This window comes from Amphiprion ocellaris, chromosome 19 (genome assembly GCF_022539595.1).
Source record: "Amphiprion ocellaris isolate individual 3 ecotype Okinawa chromosome 19, ASM2253959v1, whole genome shotgun sequence".
NCBI lineage: Eukaryota > Metazoa > Chordata > Actinopteri > Pomacentridae > Amphiprion > Amphiprion ocellaris.
The window spans coordinates 8,391,788-8,411,392 of record NC_072784.1 but is presented as its reverse complement, the minus strand read 5'-3'; the positions used below and the strand labels follow the sequence as shown (position 1 = coordinate 8,411,392).

At 37.5% G+C, this 19,605-nt stretch overlaps 1 protein-coding gene across 8 annotated transcripts in view; it reads right to left on the bottom strand.

Moving 5' to 3' along the window:
* The window catches only part of rbfox1 (RNA binding fox-1 homolog 1), a 260,743-nt gene that overhangs the window by 112,965 nt on the left and 128,173 nt on the right, over positions 1-19,605 (bottom strand). Inside the window, exon 1 of one of the 8 annotated variants that reach the window (XM_023290373.3) lies at positions 18,653-19,013. The exons of the other annotated variants lie outside the window; for them this stretch is intronic. Coding sequence (XP_023146141.1) covers positions 18,653-18,748 — 96 coding nt within the window. The 5' untranslated portion in view covers positions 18,749-19,013. Of the gene's footprint in view, positions 1-18,652; positions 19,014-19,605 lie in introns of those variants that run through there. 8 annotated transcript variants of the gene reach the window in all.

Sequence of the window (19,605 nt, the reverse complement as noted above, 5' to 3'; positions counted from 1 at the left end):
ACTCCTTTCCGTGTTCTGCATCTAGGTCCAAACCTAAAACCTCACTGGGTGACATGTTTCTTCATTACAATGAGTACACACTGTATTTTCTTTCAATCCGTAATCTTCCACTAAAAGTAGTCCCTGACAACTTTACCTGTGTTTGAGTGAGCACCTGATTTAGAAAATTACTCCTTTATTATAAGGACAATAAGAAATATGCACTACCAGTCAAAAATTTGGACGCTCCTTCTCATACAATGCTTTTTATTTATTTGTATTATTATAAAATAATTAAATAAAAAGAACTGAATGAGAAAGTGTGTCCAAACTTTTGAGTGGTAGTTAATATATCGAGAGAGAGAGAGAGTATGAGGAGCAAGAAAGAGATTTATTCTTCTAGATCTGGCTCCCAGTCCCCCTTTTTTCACCTCTGTGCCTGTTACTCATAGCACCAATCAAAACCACACTGTCCCTCCAGCACATGCTCGACTGTATTTTTCTCCACGTAGCAGCGTCACTTTTTGCTTACATGCCCAGGTCTGCTTGCAGGAATTCTTTTAAATAGTTTCTATTTGGAGCCCCGAGACCAGAAGGAAGGGACGGAAAAGTAAACAAATAAGCGCTCCACCTGATTTATCGCTGCAGACTGTACACTGCGGCAAAGACAGCAACGTCGGAAAATTAACATCTTGGCATCGTAAGTGCAAAGCGTGGAGAAGGAGGGAGAGGAGGGAGATTTATTATTCAGCTATTGAACAGGTATTAAACTGCTTTGGTCAGTCTCCAGTAATGAAAACACTTGTCAGCAGTAATGAACGCTGCAGCAAATGAGAAAATGCATTTAGGTCCAAGTGTGCAGGAGGAGCTGTCCGTTCAGCACCACGACGACACTACACATGATGGGTCAACATCGGTTAACCCTGTAAGACCCAAATATAAAACAAAAAATTAGCAAATAAATTAACAAAAATTATATTTTTATATATATATATATATATATATATATATATATATATATATATATATATATATATATATATATAAATAAACAAAAATATACAAAAAAAGCTAAATATTTAGTAAAAATAATGTTTAATTAAACTGATGTATTTCTGCAACAGTGGGTTTTACAGGGTTAAATAAATAAAGATGACTAAATAAAAGATGTTATTTGACGTAGGATTTTACTTTCTTACTTACATATGATCAATGTGTGAAGTGTGACATGACTGGAGCAGACAATCTAATGTTGTTTAAGCTATTAATTAAGGCGTTTTTTGCTTGTTTTACAAAACAACAAGAACCAAAATTATTACAGTGATTTGACCATGAGACATGTCAGACTTAAGTCCAAACCTAGCTTGTTATCTTTCACAATTGACATAATATAAGGAAATAATAAAGGAATGAAGGAATCTGATCAGCAAGCAAGGGCCAGGACAAGTGGAATCTGAACCGGTGTGTATTACAGCCGGCAGCAATGTGTTCAGGAGAGCTTCAATAAGGAGAGGATGAGTGATCGTGGATCCTTCTGTGAGTCGTACCAAGACTGGCCATCTCTAAATTTGCAGAGAGGAAGGTAAACTTAGCCTATGCAACTCATTTTAGGCAGAGGTGCAGAGCAAATACTGTACCTCTCTTATTTCTACCTTCAGTGGAAGCCACTGGGTGGAGCTGAGAGCCACAGGGCAGTCAGAAAATGTCACGAGATGCAACAAATTGCTGCTTTTGGTCTTTTCGTATCTTTGAAAATGTGTAGGACACCACCTGCAGCTGTTTCTTTATCGCCTCTCTGTCTACAGTCTCCCTATTTCTGAAGAAAAAAAAATCATTTTCTACTGCAAGAAACAAGATAATAAGGTCAGCGAGAGCATAAAGTAGCTGTGTGTGTGCGTAAGAGAGGGGTAATTATATTGGAAGTGTGTGAGAGAAATTAGTTTATCATACAACACGTGTCAGTGTGTGTTTATGGGAGTGTGTATTTGTGTGAGAGAGCGAGAGGCGGTAATTATATCTGAAGGTGTGCGTGAGCAAAAGAAAGCGGGAGCGTTTAACATTGATACTTGTCTTAGAAAGTCTCAAAACATTTGTGTAGAGTGTTAGTTATTATTAATATTATTATTATATCTGTGTGACAGAAGCAAATGTCTTATCTTTAAAGGAAGAGTTGGACATTTTGGGGGAATCTCTGCAGCCAAGAGTATTATCTAAGTATTAGTTTAAATGTTAGCTGTAAAACAAACAATTTTTTTTAAAAGAGCCAAAACTGTACACTGAGTTCACATCAAATATCAGTTTTCTTGCAAATTGGAATTTGTTCAAATGTGAAAGTACAGTTTTTCATTTTATTTAAATCTGATATATCAAATAATTATTTGCAGTTATTTGAAAATAAACTATAATAAGGACAGAAAAATAGTAAATACATTTCTTATCTGTCATTTAACAGATTTTCCCTGTTTTGTTAAATTGCAGATATATAAAATTACAAAAAAAATTTACATATTGGCTACATAAAAAGCCTGTATTTTCCAAATAGTAATATGTTCATTTAGAGTGTCTGAGCATAAAATTACAGTTTTACTGTATTTAAATATGCTTAAAAATGTCACTATTTTACAGATATTGGTATTTTCAGTTTTAGGTTTTGGACTAATTTCACTTTGCAGTGTAGCCTTGGGCAGTATATTGATTGGAAGAATAGGGGAAACAACTCACCTGGTTCTGTCCAAAGTTAAAAATGACAACTAGCAACACTTCTAAAGACAACTATAATTTTGTAGATTTAAAAGGAGTTGGCCATTGGAACCTCTGAAGCAGTTAAAAATCATAAAGTACCGCCACATGGTTTCACTTTAGCCTTCACCTAACCTTAGACGAAATCAGTTACAAATATGTTTCATGGGAAAAAAAAGATGAAAAAATGTGTGAAGCTGTAAAATGAAAGCAAAGCAGAAAACACACGATAAGACCACAAAATAAAATACACACGGGATGGAGAGCAAGCAACACATAACAGTAACACACATACTTGATCAAAATATGTAGTGCTATTTTGTTTTTGATCAAGTATATAAAAAATTATAGTGATTTTCTTTTTGATCAAGTTTGTATGTTACTGTTGTGTTGTTTTATTTTGTCGTCTCATCACATGTTTCCTGATTTGCTTTCATTTTACAGCTTCATGCATTTCTTAAAAATTAAACAGTTATAGTGATATTTATTTTGGAAAATTTTAACTCCAAAAAATATAAAAGCAACCTTACTTTTCTTCAGTTTTGATGCGTTATCTGTCATTTGTTTGCTAACACTAACAGGGAGCACACTGGCACATTTAAAATGCATAAAATAGGAGATGTTCTGGAGGAAAACACCTCACACACATACACAGACACACATGCACACACAAATACACAGATGCTTACAATCACAAAAAATGTCAAATTGAGTTGGCAAATGTGCAGTTGGGTTGTGTGTGCATGTTTGCATATGCTTTTTGACTCTGACCCACATATTAGAAAACCCCAAAGGAAGTGGTTGGGGGTTGGGGAATGTGGAGGCGTCATATTTTATAAATGCAGGTAGCTGGAAGTTAGGCGTTCAAGCAAAAGCACCATTTTTAAATACAGCTGAGTGCATACACACACACACACACACACACACACACACACACACACACACAAAACATACAATAATGTACTCATAACACACATTTGGGATAATTGCAATTGAAATTAAAATAGAAACAGGTTACAGTGTGTGTTTGCGGATGTATCGACACATTTTATCGTTCCCTTATGTGCCACAGTGCAGGCTGAGACCTTCATGCAGGCTAAAAGGAAAACATTTTGTAGCTAGCGACCCAATAAGTACAGGGTTAGGCTGCGTACCACATGGACACGAATGCCCTGTGACGAAAGTTTAGTTCTTGACTGGCTTGATCGTTTGGTAATTAAGGCTTAAAAGGCCAAAAAAAAAAAAAAAAAAAAAAAAAAAACTCTTAAAAGCACTTTATGTGTGGTTATTATAACTATATTCAAAAGTTGTGCATTCCTGCAACAACTATATTTCATTGAAATAAAACCTGCTGGGTCATACTGCAACGCTGTAGTTTCATACACTGTATGCAGATAAAAGCTGCCATTCCTTTTCTGTATATTTATGATGAATTAATTCAATCAAGAAATAAATTACACAACACTGATGCATGTTGTAATTTTGTTACTGTTGTCAAACCTGATGCATGTATAAAATTTACTGGTTGCACTTTTCTTGTACTGCATGGAGACAAAGACAGCTGATTAAAAATAAAAACTGTAATTTCTCATTTAACGTGCTCCAATAGCGGCGTGTTTCTTCAGCTAGACCTGCCTTTTTTTTTTTAACAGACTGAAGTTGGTTTCCTTAGGCCTACTTCTTTATTTTCTCTCTTTTCTAATCCGCTTTCTTCATCCTCTCCTTTCATTGCTCTCTATTCCCCCGCTCTCTTTCTTTCCATCTCCCACTCCATTCATCCGTGCAGTGCTGGCATGTCATTACATGTACTCTGTGTGTGTGTGTGTGCCTGTGCCTGTGTGTGTGTGTGTGTGTGTGTGTGTGAGGGAGAGAGAAGGAAAGAGAGAAAGGGAGAGAGATGAAACGAGCATGTGCAATGAACAGCGAATGACACAGAACGTCAGAACAGGATCGCATAGGCGCATGGAAATTGCTACACTGTTTCATTTGGAGGAATAATTCCCAAATTAAATACAAAATGACTGCATGCCATTTCAGATTCCCCTGAACTAAATTGCCACTAATGCTTTGCTCCATGTACAAAAACATGATCTTTTCCTAACCTTTACCACATGAGGTGAGTATTATTGTACTGTATTGCACTTATAAAAGAAAAGTGAACATGCTGTTCTGTTTGGTAACATATTTGTGACTCTGCCAAATACATTAATATGATTTTCTCAATGGGTTAAGAGAGAAAAATTTTTTTTAAATGGTTGCATTTTAGTATAAATGTGTTTGATGCTGCAAAGGGCAGCGTTTAGTTCACAAACTATATATACACACGTGTGCGTATTACAAATAATGGAATTAGGAACTCATTTTGTCATTACATGAAGAAATATATTCATTTGCTGCTGAGAGGACAGAGTTGAGTCTGTACTCTCACAACAAACCTATACCTCAATTCATTCTGATATACTCTGAATACATGGAATGAAACTCGGAATATGTGGAATGAAAGTCTGAATATGTATCACATTAAAATTATTCATCACTCAAATTCCCAATTCAACACATTTTCTCACTAAGAGGTAGTTAAAGGGCATTCAATGTAGGCTCTATATATACCTACACAAACATACTATGAACTGTGCTCATCTTTGACCTGTTAAACTTGATTATTGCTTTTACTGTTTGTCAGTCATATAAACCCTGATGGCAGAAACATCGTCCCAGATCCATAAGAGAACAATTACTATACACTCAGATGTTCACATGTGCCCAACTAAAGTCCACAGTCAACAGTTAAAAACAAAATGTTATTGGCAACACTAGATCATAAATCTGCAATATGCAGGGAAGAAATCTCAAAACAAATCAAAGATGATGATAATAAATAATACATTTTTCAGAGCCGCCTTCTTTCTGTTTCATTTCAAACTCCAACTGACACTATCTCCCTCTCTTGTCCTCTCCATGTCTGACGGTAGTGCTTTTAATATGCTCTTTGAACAAGAGCTGATTCTCAACAAGAGCTCACTTTGTCCTACAACAACACACCACTTTTTTTAAAAAGCACACACAGCCCATTTACAGTGAAGAGACTAGTTAAAAAGCCACTTGTTCCTGAACTGGCTGCCAGTCTGTGTTGAGTAGCTAAAGGAGAGAAAAACACATTGAAAAAGCCCTTAAGTTAATCAAAATACTACAAAAGCATGATAAGAAAAAGAATATACAATGAGAAAAGAAGAAGACAGAAAGACCTAACAAAGGTTCCTGGCTAGATCCAAGCAAAGTATCCTTAGGAATAAAAATCCACAGACTATTTAATAGTGGCTTAACTACTATGAATAGGGCTGACAATAAACAGGAAAAATTAACTCCTTCCAGAAAAAAGACATGCTACATGAAATATACGTTAAAACCAGCTTCAGCCTTGGGTCTCTTCCATGCAGCACCTTCAGGATTTGGTAATAATCCAAGTGTCATCTTGTAGGATCATTCTGACTCTTTTGCATGAATCTCACCCTTCCTGGGATCTTTCTGCATGGAGTTTGCATGTTCTCCCTGTGTATGTGTGGGTTTTCTCTGGGTACTCCGGCTTCCTCCCACAGTCCAAAAATATGCTGAGATTAATCGATTATTCTAAATTGTCCATAGGTGTGAATGTGAGAGTGACTGTTTGTCTCTATATGTAGCCCTACGATAGACCTGTCCCCTGCCTTTGTCCTATAGTCAGCTGGGACAGACTCCAGCTCCTCTGTGACCCTGATGAGGATTAAGCGGTGTGTAGATAATGGATGGATATAAGTGGGGAAACAAAGTGAATTCACTCTGTAAAGTAGTGATGCTTTCACAAGAAAATTTTAAACAGCAAAGGAGCTCTTATGTGAGAATGAAAACACTTCCGGCACAACAAAATGCTCTGGTTTGGACCACAGTTTATAGAGGAAAAGATGGTGAGCAAAGTGAGACAGAGAGAGGACATGTAGGGCATTTCTATATTGTGATATCATGTGATCACCCAGAACACCAGCCTCTAGACAGACAGCAGCTGCTGCTGGAGATGAAACGTAACAAACCACGCAACCCACCACCGTGTTTTCGCAGCTCTGAGTGGGTCATTTTGGGGGGTGCTGTTGGAGACAGCGATGGAGCCGATTATTCTCCACATGTGAAAACCCTTCTGATGGCAAAGCTGTCGTGTGGTGCGGTTGACAGTCTGTCCAATCATGATCACTCACAGCTGGAACACAGATCCTGAGTGCCGGTCCAAAACAGAAGTACACAAAAGGAATTAGTGCTGCGCAATCTTGGAAAACTGCCATTGTGGTTTATTTACTAGCCATATATATTGGGATGTTAAAAAGTATAGGATTGATTGGGGCAATTTCAAAGAAAATGTATGGAAACTAAGCTGAAAAATAACTTGGATAATTGGAACCATGTACTTACAATAGTTGCCAAAAAGGATGATTTTATTTAGCTTTATGGCATCTTACTGAACTTTTCCTCATGATTTTCCTCCTCTGTGGATGTTAAGAATTAGCATTTGCAATAAACACAATGACACTTGCACTGAATTGCTGCTTTCAGTTTAATTATGTATACAGTGTCTGTCCCTCAGGCAGCATGATATTGGAAAAAAACTGAACTTGTGATGTCTTGTTTTGTTGCAACGAAAATATGGATAAATACAGATTTTTTTTAAAAGAGACTTTAACAACTCTATTCAGAAGGAATTAATCATCCTAGAAAAATCAGGGAGTGCATCTGTATCAAAAATGTCAAATGATTTTAAAAAGCTGGAAATTGGCTGTTAATTTTGAAGAGTTTTTGTGTGTGTGTGAACCACTTGGAATCTTTTTTCCACATAGTTCATTGCATTGTGTGAAATTAAAATCTAGGTTAATTAGTTGTGTTGCCTCATGTGGTGGCACCAACTGAAACGATATACAGGAATATAGACAACCATCATGGAAATTAGTGTTCAGACAACAGACTGTTTTACAATGAAAACAAACAAGACTTTCAAGCTGGGTGTTTGGCCTGAACAGTTCATTTTAAAAATGCTATGAACGGAAGCTAAATATGACTGCATGCTTTGGGAAATGACTGGCATTAATGGAAGGCAAATAGCAGGGTCAATATACAATTGAGGGACTTTTGAAGTCCATGGCATTTATCTGCATACATTTTTATTAATAGTAAAAAAAATATGTTTTTCTGTTCATTATGATCATGTCTTTACAAATTCCATCATTATTTATTATTTAAACAATCACTTATTAATAAAAAATGACTGGATATCACTAAAATGTCAACTAAATAACCGTCCAAATTTAATATCAGCCACCTTCTAATTAGCTAAACAATAATAAAATGAGCTCATTCAAAAATTGTTTTGTTGTGTTCTTTTTCTTAAGTTGAGATAATCATGACAGATATTTCTTTTTTGGCAATATATCAAATTTTACATGGAAAATAACACCTTCAACTAAGTTAGCCATTACAAAAACACCTCTCCAGGGAGTGTGTTAATTCCAGATCACATGACCTGCTCCACATGATGTCATTTCCTCCTGAAGAAAAGACTGGGAAGACTCCAAGGCTTTCTGAGTTATTTAATATAAAGTAATGTGTGAGTCAAGTGTGGATTTATGGCATGTCAACAGGTTTACTACAATATCTTTATAAATAACTTTCAATTTTTCTCAGTTGTATATATAATATTTAGAAGAATCTTTGTCTAAAAATGCCATGTGGTGTTTGGTTATAGGCGGCCATGTTGATTTTAGGCCTGAAAACAACAAAAATGTCAACTATGATACAAAAAGTCCCACAATTATATATTGACCCAGCAGTTATACGACTTTAACATGCACACCAATTGGCATCATTTCAGTTCATAATGCAATGTTGAGAGAATTCTTATAGCAGTGAACAACAATGTAGTTACAGTCATTCACGTAAACTAACTTCCACCCTGCAGCTTTGTTGGTCCTCGAGGGCAAACCACGTTGCAGTCTGTAATCCATCTTTGATTGTAAAGATTAGCAACGGCATGGAGACGCTGCTCATTAGCAGACAGCACTGACCAGTAGTCCTCAAAACTCATTTCGTTGTTAAAGGCGACTTCACGAATCTCAGCTAAAAATATTTGTGACTGTTTAACTGAAAGCAGTTGGAGCTAATGATGAGTTACAGCAATTCTGTCAAGATAGAAATATAAAAGGGTTTACCTCAAAATAGAAACCAAAAATAAATCTTTCAACTGTCAGAGCTTTTCCTTTATTGTTATTTGAAATCTCTCCCTGAAGATAGTGGATACGTCCATAGTAAGTGGCACCAATAAATGATGGCACAAGTCAATTACTTTATAATGGTTCACATTTGAACCATAGAAAGAGCCGTTTTTTCTTATATATTGTGTTTTGTTTTAGCAGAAACCGTCCCTGTCCTGTTTCCCTGTTAATGTAACTCACTCCTGGTTATTCAGGATAATCCACTGAAATGCCACACATTAGAAAAATGTCCTACCATTCCACAGAAAAACATTTTACTCTCCAATCCATTCCAGCATGTTTTGGATCATTATTAAGCTACCATTAGTGGGATTCCACATGTCCTATAAATAAGTCAAACAATCATTCGCTGCAGCCCTATTTTAACCAGGCATGATGATCTTTTTATGCATTCTGGGCATTTTCACACATTCACACTTACAGCTACAGTCGGACCTGCTCACCAGGAGCTGCCTTGCACGTGGGCGCTGCAGCAGTTTTCAGGAAGGAGACCTCCATTTTCACTTCGTAACCCAGATTTTAACCTGCCGGTCGAGGGATTAAATCAGCAACCTCGCATTCACAAGCTCAGTTCTCTAGCCTTTAGGCTGCCACTGTCCCAAAATAGCTTCTCAGTGTATCATATTTGCATAAATCTGGTAGGAAGAGGGAAGAGTACTTAAACAGAGGAGCTCAATAATGTTAGTTACAGTGAAGCTGAGTCTGAGGGACAGCTGCAGGTGAAGGGAGAGAAAACCGGAAAGGAAATGGAATCAAACCCCCATAAGAAATAAAGGGATGAGGAGAAGTCCAGTGCAAGAGAGAGAGAGAGAGAGAGCTATATACCCTTATCTCTGCTGGACACACTTATAATATCATCCTGTAGAAGAACATATCGCTATTCTCTTCTCTTGTCAGGATTATAAAACTCCTGATCGAGCCACGCAAGCCTTTCCTGTTTAGCTAGATGTTGCCTAGCAACACAAAATTTCTAGAAAGGCTCAGGTACTATTTTTGATGATGTCTGAAAAAAAAGATTAAAATGAGTTTTAGCTGTAAATGAAGGACTTACAGGGTTTATTTGTAGTTATTTAGCTTACATGATTGTAAAGAATGAAACAGGGGGCTAAAACTCACCCAATGCAAATCCTATCAGCTGTTTTCTCTCAGGGTGCTGCCCACCGTTAATTTGAAACTAGAAGCATTTACGTCACAATTCTACATAGTAACATTTTCTCTGTTTGTATATAACAGCATTTCCGATACAGGCTCTTACAGTGGCATCATCAGTATTTCAGAAAAGTACCCGATCCTCTTTTCTCTGCTGTTAGTTGGAGCGTATTTCCCAAGAACATTCGTATACACAAACACACAAGCAAGGGAACATGGTGTGCACATAATTAAAGGCTGTCTGCATAAACTGTGTACATAATGAATCCACTCATTCACATGTTTCCCCTCACAGACTATCAAGCTCTTTGGACAGAACAAAAACATGTAATGCACGCGTTCAAATAAATCCAAAAATCATCACAGTATGTATACTGGAAAAATAATTAATCTGCAGGGTTGGCAACGCACACACACACACACACACACACACAAGTACAGACACCAGAATCCCCAAAGGCCTTCAGATGTATTCAAAATGTCTTACATGGCTCGACTATATATAGCTTCAAAGACCCAGATTCCCTATGTAGGTAAGGTAGACACACACTACAATGAACCGGCAAATCATGCCAACACATTAGCACAATCTGGATTATTTGAACATTGCAATCTGAAAACAAAGGTTCTTTTTGTGTCTCTGTCGCACACACACACACACACACAGTTTCACAGCGTGTAAGGCGGGATGAAAGAGCCGGATAAAGGAATGAGACTAATGGAGGAAAGTTGCTTAATGACAAATTGTCAGATTGCAGAAGCCATTTTCTCTGCTCGTCACTTAGCTCTTTCATCCCCGAGCGCCGTTAAAATATTCCTCTGCTTCGGGCTTTTGCTCGGTCACACTTTCATTTCGTCTTACTCGTTCCGTTGCATTTCGCTGTCTCCCTCTCCCCGCTTTCCGCAGAAGGCCCGAGATGCGGATGTGATCACAAAACTGGGTCACACAAAACACGCGACAGACTCGCCAACCTTCCGACAATACGTGTAAAAGTTTTTTAAACCGTTGTGAGGTGGAAGCAAATGTACTGTTACATATATTTCAATATTATTTCTATGTGAGGAAGCTATAATTGCTCTCTATTGACATAATTTATTTACATGTTTGTATTTGTATGAGCCGTTTAAATGACAATGTAACTAATGATACCAATGTTCATCGATATTTGTAGATATATTAGGAAATTTAAGACAGAAAAAGAGCTCACAAAATGTAAAATGTTCAAAAGCCACCACATATGAAATGTAATTTACAACACATTAAGCACTTTGGTTTAATGGCTTTTTTGTGTTTTTTTTTTTTTGTGGTTCTGGTTTCAGATGTTATTAATCAGCCACCGGCTTCTTGTCGTCTGTGTTAGAAGCCTTGTGATGTGTTGAATGACTTAAATGAGGACTGTGAGAGAATTTTTATAGCTGTTTTCTTTTTTGACATACAGCTTCATCAAATTCCTATTTTGCAGTCCACTCCTTTTTTCACACTTTCACCACAATAATAATGAATATAATTAACCTCCTGCAGGGTGTGGGGTTAAAGGTTTGTTGTTGGGCCCCTAATAACCAACCACTGAAGGTGGCAGCTTCATTATTTTCCCCAACAGGCAGAAAGTGACCAGCGCTCTGAAATGATCAGCTAATCAATCAAAGGAGAGAAAACGAGTTTAAATGCTATTTTTGCTAAATGATGAATCTTTATAGTCACATTTTAACCAGAAATGCTGGAAAAAATTTCTGATACCAGCCTCAGAATGGTCAAAATTTCTTAGTAAACTTACATGGTCACATTTGAACACCATCACTTGGGCATTTTACACAATGTGCTGACATTTTATATAGTTAACAGTCAATCATTTAATATTACATAACTGCAGGATGTGTTGATGATAACGACCTGTGCTGGTTTGCAGTCTACTGTGGTAAAATAATGCAACCTCTCCAATGTTTTTCTGTGTACTGATGAATAACACAAAGTACCAAATAATAATAATATTAATTACAATATAAAGTCACATTTCAAAATGAGAATGGTAATTAAATGTTTTACATTTTTAGTCAATGAATAAAGAAAGAAAAACAACAGAATTTACTCCTGTAAAACAGTAAAGTCTTATTCGGTGACTTGCAGCATCTGTTGAACTTAACTTTGACCTGTTGAACAGCTAATAAGAAGCTCATTATATTCACTAACGCCAATTCAATTTTCAATTCAATTTTATTTACATAGCGCCAACTACAATTCAAATTGTCTCAAGACAACCTGAACCCCCAGAGCAGCCCTAAGGCCCTAATGTTCATAATGTAATGATGTTATGTTACATCACGTCACGTCATTTCATGTTACATATGTTTATCAGTAATATTATCTGTTGCTGGAAGAAGCAGATTTCTAAAATAAAAATTCATCTTTTACACATCAGACAAGAAACAGCAACACGAAGCAGCTGAGACAAACTGCTTATGCAACACTATCATGTGATTTTGTTGTACTGTTAATGTTAATTTTAGTAGGAATGAGTCCGTTCCAGGTTTTAAATGGCATTCTACCTAAAGCTACTTCTTCATTCAACAGATATCACTGCAATTGATTCTTCAAGTTCTCTGTTCTCCAAGTTAACGTAATGCAACATTTTGCATCATTTTCTTTCAGTTATGACAACTTCTAATGGCATTTTGTTCAACCAGTGAACCAATCTGAACTGAACTCCACAATCAATGGTATTTTAAATGACTATTCACTAAATAATTGATAATATGAACAAGTTTTAAAGGATTTGAAATGCTAATATCATGGTATAGAATAATTAAGATGTCAAGCCAATTTAATATATTCACTGCAACTTTAATACCATCATTAATTACCAACATTGTTACGTAAATGCAACTTAAATGATTGATCTAAACCAATGAATTAGAATTAGAATATCTATCCACTGTAAATTAAATGATTTTGGTGGAAGCAGGTCCTCTAAATTACTGTTGAGAGTGCAGAAAGCAAAAGAGGATTTTACTTAATAAGTGAATGAATCACCATCTGAATGAGTTGTGTCTCTGTAGTGGATTGAACAGGCAGCCACTGCTAGCGTTTATGCTAAAACTAATGCTAACGCCAGTTTAGAAGGACGGACAGACAGAGTGCACTTCAGAGTTTAGAAATATTACTTGGATGTAATGAGGAGAGTCCGTCTGTTGTATCGCCACACTAGCAGAAGGACCTGGAGTCTTCTCCATTTATCTCGCCACAGACCAGAAAAACTCCCGTAACCATGGTAACTGTAACTGTACACAAAGATAGCAACAACTCTCGCCTCAAAGTGCTTAAGAGATATAAAAATTACAAATGAAAAAGTGACACCAAAATGAATCTATTGTGTTGCTGAACCAAACCATCATCAGCTGTCCAAATTAACGCTGGGATTTTGGGACCCTGCAGGTCTGAGGTGCCTGAGCTGCTGCCTGTTATGGCAGGTTGATAACTCCATTTTAACTGTACTGCCACACAACGATGGTGAAAAAATTAAACCTAAAAATGAAAGATAATCACATGGTACCTCAAGCAAGGAAACTTTTATCACACAAATGACAATATATCTCTCTAGTAAATCAAAGAATGTCTGAATGACATGCTGATTCTCCAGTTCAGAGAAGTTGTTGCGTCTTTCCAATCAGGCATTTGACAAATAGGATCTGTTATTACAATTATTATTAGGGTCAATATATAATTTTTCTTTTTGTATCATAGTTGACATTTTTGCTGTTTTCAGGTCTAAAATCAACATGACCACCTATAACCAAACACCACATGGCATTTTTACAGAAAGATTCTTCTAAATATTATATATACAGTTGAGTAAAATTGAAAGTTATTTACAAAGATTTTGTAGTAAACCTGTTGACATGCCATAAATCCACACTTGACTCACACACTACTTTATATTAAATAACTCAGAAAGTCTTGGAGTCTTGCCAGTCTTTTCTTTAGGAGGAAATGACATCATGTGGAGCAGGTCATGTGATCTGGAATTAACACATTTCCTTGAGAGGTGTTTTTGTAATGGGGAACTTAGTTGAAAGTGATTTCTGGGACACAGATACAATTTGTTATTTTCCATATAAAATTTGATATATTGCCAAAAAATAAATATCTGTCATGATTATCTCAACTTAATCAAAATATCACAATCAAAACAAATTTTGAATAAACTCATTTTATTATTGTTTAGCTAATTAGAAGGTGGCTGTTATTAAATTCAGATGGTTATTTAGTTGACATTTTAGTGATATCCAGTCACTTTTTATTATTAATTGATTTCTTTCACAATAAATAATTATGAAGACATGGTCATAATGAACATAAACATTTTATTTATTTTTACTTTTATTAAAAATGTATGCAAGATAAATCCCATGGACTTCAAAAGTCCCTCAATTATATATTGACCCATTATTATTAATCTGAAAGCACAGCAGTGATGTGAAAATTGGATGGTGATGATGAAATAAAACGTTGGATGTTTGGGTAAATTAATTTTACATTAATCAAATATTAAAAGCATTCTTTAGAATAGTTGCCAAATTGGTGAATACATGAATCAAAAAAACTAGTGTATAAAAATATTTCAGGTGCAGCTCTAGACTGTAAAATACTCACAGGTGTTAGAGAGAAGGTTAAACTCTTACTCAGTGGTGTTGGCTATACCCAACAAGATGTCAGCTAAGTTTAATTAATGCTTTGGTAACTCAATGCCATCAGTGTCAGTGTGAAGTAGTTTGGATGAGCAGTTGGTTGTCGAGGGTGGCTGTGGCTCAGGTGCAGAGCTGGTTTGCTCACTAATTGCAAGGTTGGCTGTTTGATCGCCGTTCGTCTACAGGACGAAGTGTCCTTGGGCAAGGCACTGATGTTGCTCCCGATGCCAGGCAAGCACCTTACATATTAGCTCTGTGAGTGTATGTGTGTGTTATCGGGTGGATAAGAGACACACTGCAAAGCGTGTCGAGTACCACTAAGGTAGAAAAGCACCACATTCACCATTTGATACTGAGAACGCTGTAAGCAGCAGCACTGGAGGCCTATTCTAAACACACACATTTTGAAGCGCCACTGCACCACTACATGTTAAATTGATGAAATCTCATTAGCGCTGCGAGACATCAAAAGCTACCAGTTCAGCCAACAGCGCTAACACGGTGCTAGCTCTACCTGTCAGCAGCCTTACACGGCTGGGCTGTCATTCAGACATCACCAGGAATTTATAGCAGATCACAAACACCTGCAACAACGCTCTGTTGTTCAAGAACGACGCCTCAGTCAGAGCTGAGTGTGTTGCTGCATTCAGAAAGTGACCCACGCTGCCTCTTCCATGGAAACATTTGGTTTCCAATTTACTGATATAAGAGAATCTGCCACCTTTTGCAATATGGGGCTATTTATGACATATTTTTGTGGATGAATAGCATGAATGTATTCACCAAAACGCATTCTGAGATATGACAGTGCATAGTTTACACTATAAATGTGAATAGTTTCTCCAAAACATTCAATTATGCGACACCTCCACAGAATAAAAGGCACAATTAGAAGCCTAATCCACACACCGACCTGTTTTACTGCAATATGACTGACAAGCAAGTCTGAGTGCACCTCCTGCAACAGAGAGCCATATGTAAAATCATATTTCTGCAGTATCTGCATATAACTCAAACCAGATTTATTCCAAGCAACACCTACATTAAAATATATAAATGTTTGTTCATTCCTGAAGACCTGGGAGGTCTTGCAGCTAATAGATATCAAGGTTAAAAATCTAAAATCTGTGCAACATTTCTTTCAAAACATTTTGAATCTTGATGTTGATTATTTCCCAGGGTTTTTAATAATTCTGATTGCTTTTCTGGTTTTCAGATCTTCGATGCGCAAATTATAAATTATGTTATTTCAGACTTTTTTGGTGTATTGAAGTCACGACTCCAAAACAGCTTTCTTTCCACAGCATCACTATACCCCAGAACAGTCACTTCCAGCAGCAGAAACTCTCCTTTATATTGTTATTACATCCAGGCTAAAAATAGCAAATCCCATATTCAACAACAAAAACCATCCTTACCCCCTAAATAACTTAGCTTCTCGTTGCAGTGTTTGTCTGAACACCTCCGCCAGTCCACGTCCCTCACCCAAGGCCCAGTGATGCCAGACTCCGCCATTTCCCACCACCTAATGCATTTCCAGCTGCTCCTGCCATCTACGGGACTCTCCGCCATCCCACATTCAACACCCCACATTTACATGATCTCTTTAAAACTCCTGCTTTTGTGCCCAAAATCCTCTCGGTTTCAACACTGCGTTCATATCTCACCTTTATTTTTTTTCTGTCTCCTTGACTACACTTAAACTGTTATTAATACTCTCCAGTTTGATAGTATATTTTCTACTACAAGCCAAAGTGGGAATTAAAAGGATTCAAATCTAAAATGTTTCTTATAAAAATGAGCTGATTCTGTGCAGGACAGAGTCTGAAACCATACGGGACAAACAGTGATGGATGTGTAACGGTGTAGCGCCATCTACTGGGACTCATCACAGATGATTGTTGATTTGTGGGTTGTGTAATGATCAAATGACATGATGCCAGTGTTGTACAGCAGCCTGCAAGGTGTCAACACTGCTCCCACAGACGCGATCATGTTTTCACCATTTGCTTCTTTATCCAGAGAAATGCAGCTTTTACACACACACTCACACACACACACACACACACACACAACAAAATTCATTCATTGAACACATGATTATATTTACTCGGAGGACACATCTTAACCAAAGCATGAAGTGGAAATGGTGAACAAAAACCTGAACAGGCAGAATCTTTTTTTCTTCTTTCTAATGAAACAAACATTATTTTTGAAACTCCTCTTAGTGCAGGGCTTGTTCTATTCTTTCATACAGACTATTTCACTATTAAAAAAGCTGTCTGTTGACATGGCAGCTTCTCTTCATATATATTTAAACATATTTTTCTGCCAACATAGATACATTTGAACTGCTTTTACAACGATGCTGCCGTTCATACTGCTGTTGAACTTACTCAGCTTGACTCTGAAATTCATGCTTTCACAAAAAAATGTTTGGTAACTATAATTTTTTTGTGAAAAGGCAAAATGTACTGCATGGCTGTACAGCATATTACCAATTTTAAAGGAAAAAAATCACCATTTTGAAACCTTTTTTCTCCATTTCTGTGCATGTGAGTATGACAACTTGAACAATTAATTCTTGATTACTTGTTTGAACATTAAATGCCGAAATGCCAGTAAAACACAAACACACACAAAAAAAATTACTCTACTGTTAGTTTAATTATATAATGGGTGCAAAACATTTATTTTAAAAATCTCGTGATCAGATCTGAACAGACTATAGCCATTGTACTCTTACTTGTGTAATATTGCTCTTGTTGGTCGTCATTTTTTACAGTTATTGTCCTTTTCTAGATACGTTATCTTACCTGAGTTTTTATAGGTGCATTATTTTATTGTTGCGTTATCTTTCTATTGTAAAAATCTGTCAAAGTCCAGTGATAATGAAATGAATCTTTATAAAAATTATCACTTCCCTTTCACTAGAATGTAACTGAAATCAGCACATAATGTAAAACATATTTACTAAACCCCAGTGCGAGTATAAACCTTCAAAGTATCACACCTGGTCATACCCTTACAATTACCTGACAAGTAAAGCAAAGTTATGTATGTCCTGTTATGCTGTTTATGTTTTGTCTGCTTTGAAAAAACCAACAGTGAAACCAAATCTCGAACTTTTAATGAGGAAAATACTTCAAATTTAATTGTGTAATCCATAAATTATCAATTAGTTGAAATTATTTTAAAAAATGTATTTTTATATCGCTTACCACACTGTTAATTTACCGAAAAAAAACCTAAAACACTAAATGCTGATAAATAAACACAGCAAGAATTCTTATCTGATCAGAGCAACATTAGGATGGATGTAGTAATCCGAAGCCATAGTATCAAAAAAGAGAATATTTGTATGGTGTAATTAAGTCAATAGGCAATATCCATTCTCCAAAATAGCTTTCTGACACAAATAGCGCAGGCTTGATGCTTTTATAGAATGTAAACAAACTCTGAATGGAAGTCCACGCTTCTGACCCACACTATCATCGCTGCACCTTTCTTGCACCTCCACCTGCTTCATCTTCAAAGTGGAGGAGAGAGCCCTGGTATCAAATACACAGCAGGACTGGTGCTTTCCCATACACACACACACACACACACATACACACGTAAGAGTCACTCACAACAAGACACACACAGACACACACACCGTGCGCCTCTCTCGTTCTGCCCTGTAAATACAGGCACGCAGTTATTCTGCTCCGCTCGCTCCACTTGCCACGTCCAGCAGCAGATTATTCTAACATGCAGCCTACACAGGATGTAAATTCACGTCCACCGCGTCACACACGCACTCATTCACTCACCTGCTGTAAATACATGAAGGTGAGGGCTGCGCAGGACAGCTGAGGGCAGGCATCCACGTTGGGTAATGCCACGCATGTTCCTCCGGGATGCTGCATGTTCCCTCCTCTAGCTGACAACTCAAACCCCCTCAACCCCGACAAACACACAAGCCTGTCTGAAGCGGCGAGGTGGAGAGAGAGAGAGAGAGAGCAGGATGGAGGAGGAGGAGGGGAGGGGGGTGAGTTGGGGTGGGGTGAGGGTGAGGGGGGGAGAGAGAGAGAGAGAGAGAGAGAAAGAGAGGAAAATAAAGAAAAGAGAGATCGGCAGAGAGTGAGAGCGGAGGAGAGATGGAGCTTCAAAGAGGAGGCAGCAGCCGGTCCCGTACCGATGGAGACCCGAGTGTTTTGTGCTCGCAAGAAGGAGGGACGAGCAGAGAGAGAGAGAGAGAGAGAGAGAGAGAGAGAGAGAGCTCTGCTGCAGTGTGTGTGACTCAGAGTGTGTGTGAGAGTCAGCGTGAGTCTGACTCAGTGTGTGTGTGTGTGTGTGTGTGGAAGCAGCCTAGCAGTGTGACTGCGATCGCTGAAGCATGAGGAAGGCAGAAAATTGTCTGTGTGCACGATTTGTGTGTGTGTGTGTGTGTGTGTGTGTGTGTGTGTGTGTGTGTGTGAGAGAGAGAGAGAGAGAGAGAGAGGAGTGAGTCTAGCCTTGTGTATGTGTTGTTTCTTGCAAAAAATGCTGATCTCTCTCATTCTCTTGATGAATTGAAGTTCTCTGACATGTTACTGGAGGCGATCAAGGATGCTGACTGCAGTACAAGCCTCCTTCTCTCTCTCTCTCTGTGTGTGTGTGTGTGTGTGTGTGTGTGTGTGTGTGTGTGTGTGTGTGTGTGTGTCTGTGTGTGTGCGCGCCTGTCTTTCTGGAGTGCTATCATTTGCACGCAAAACTTTCTGAGTCATGCAAAATACCAAGCTGG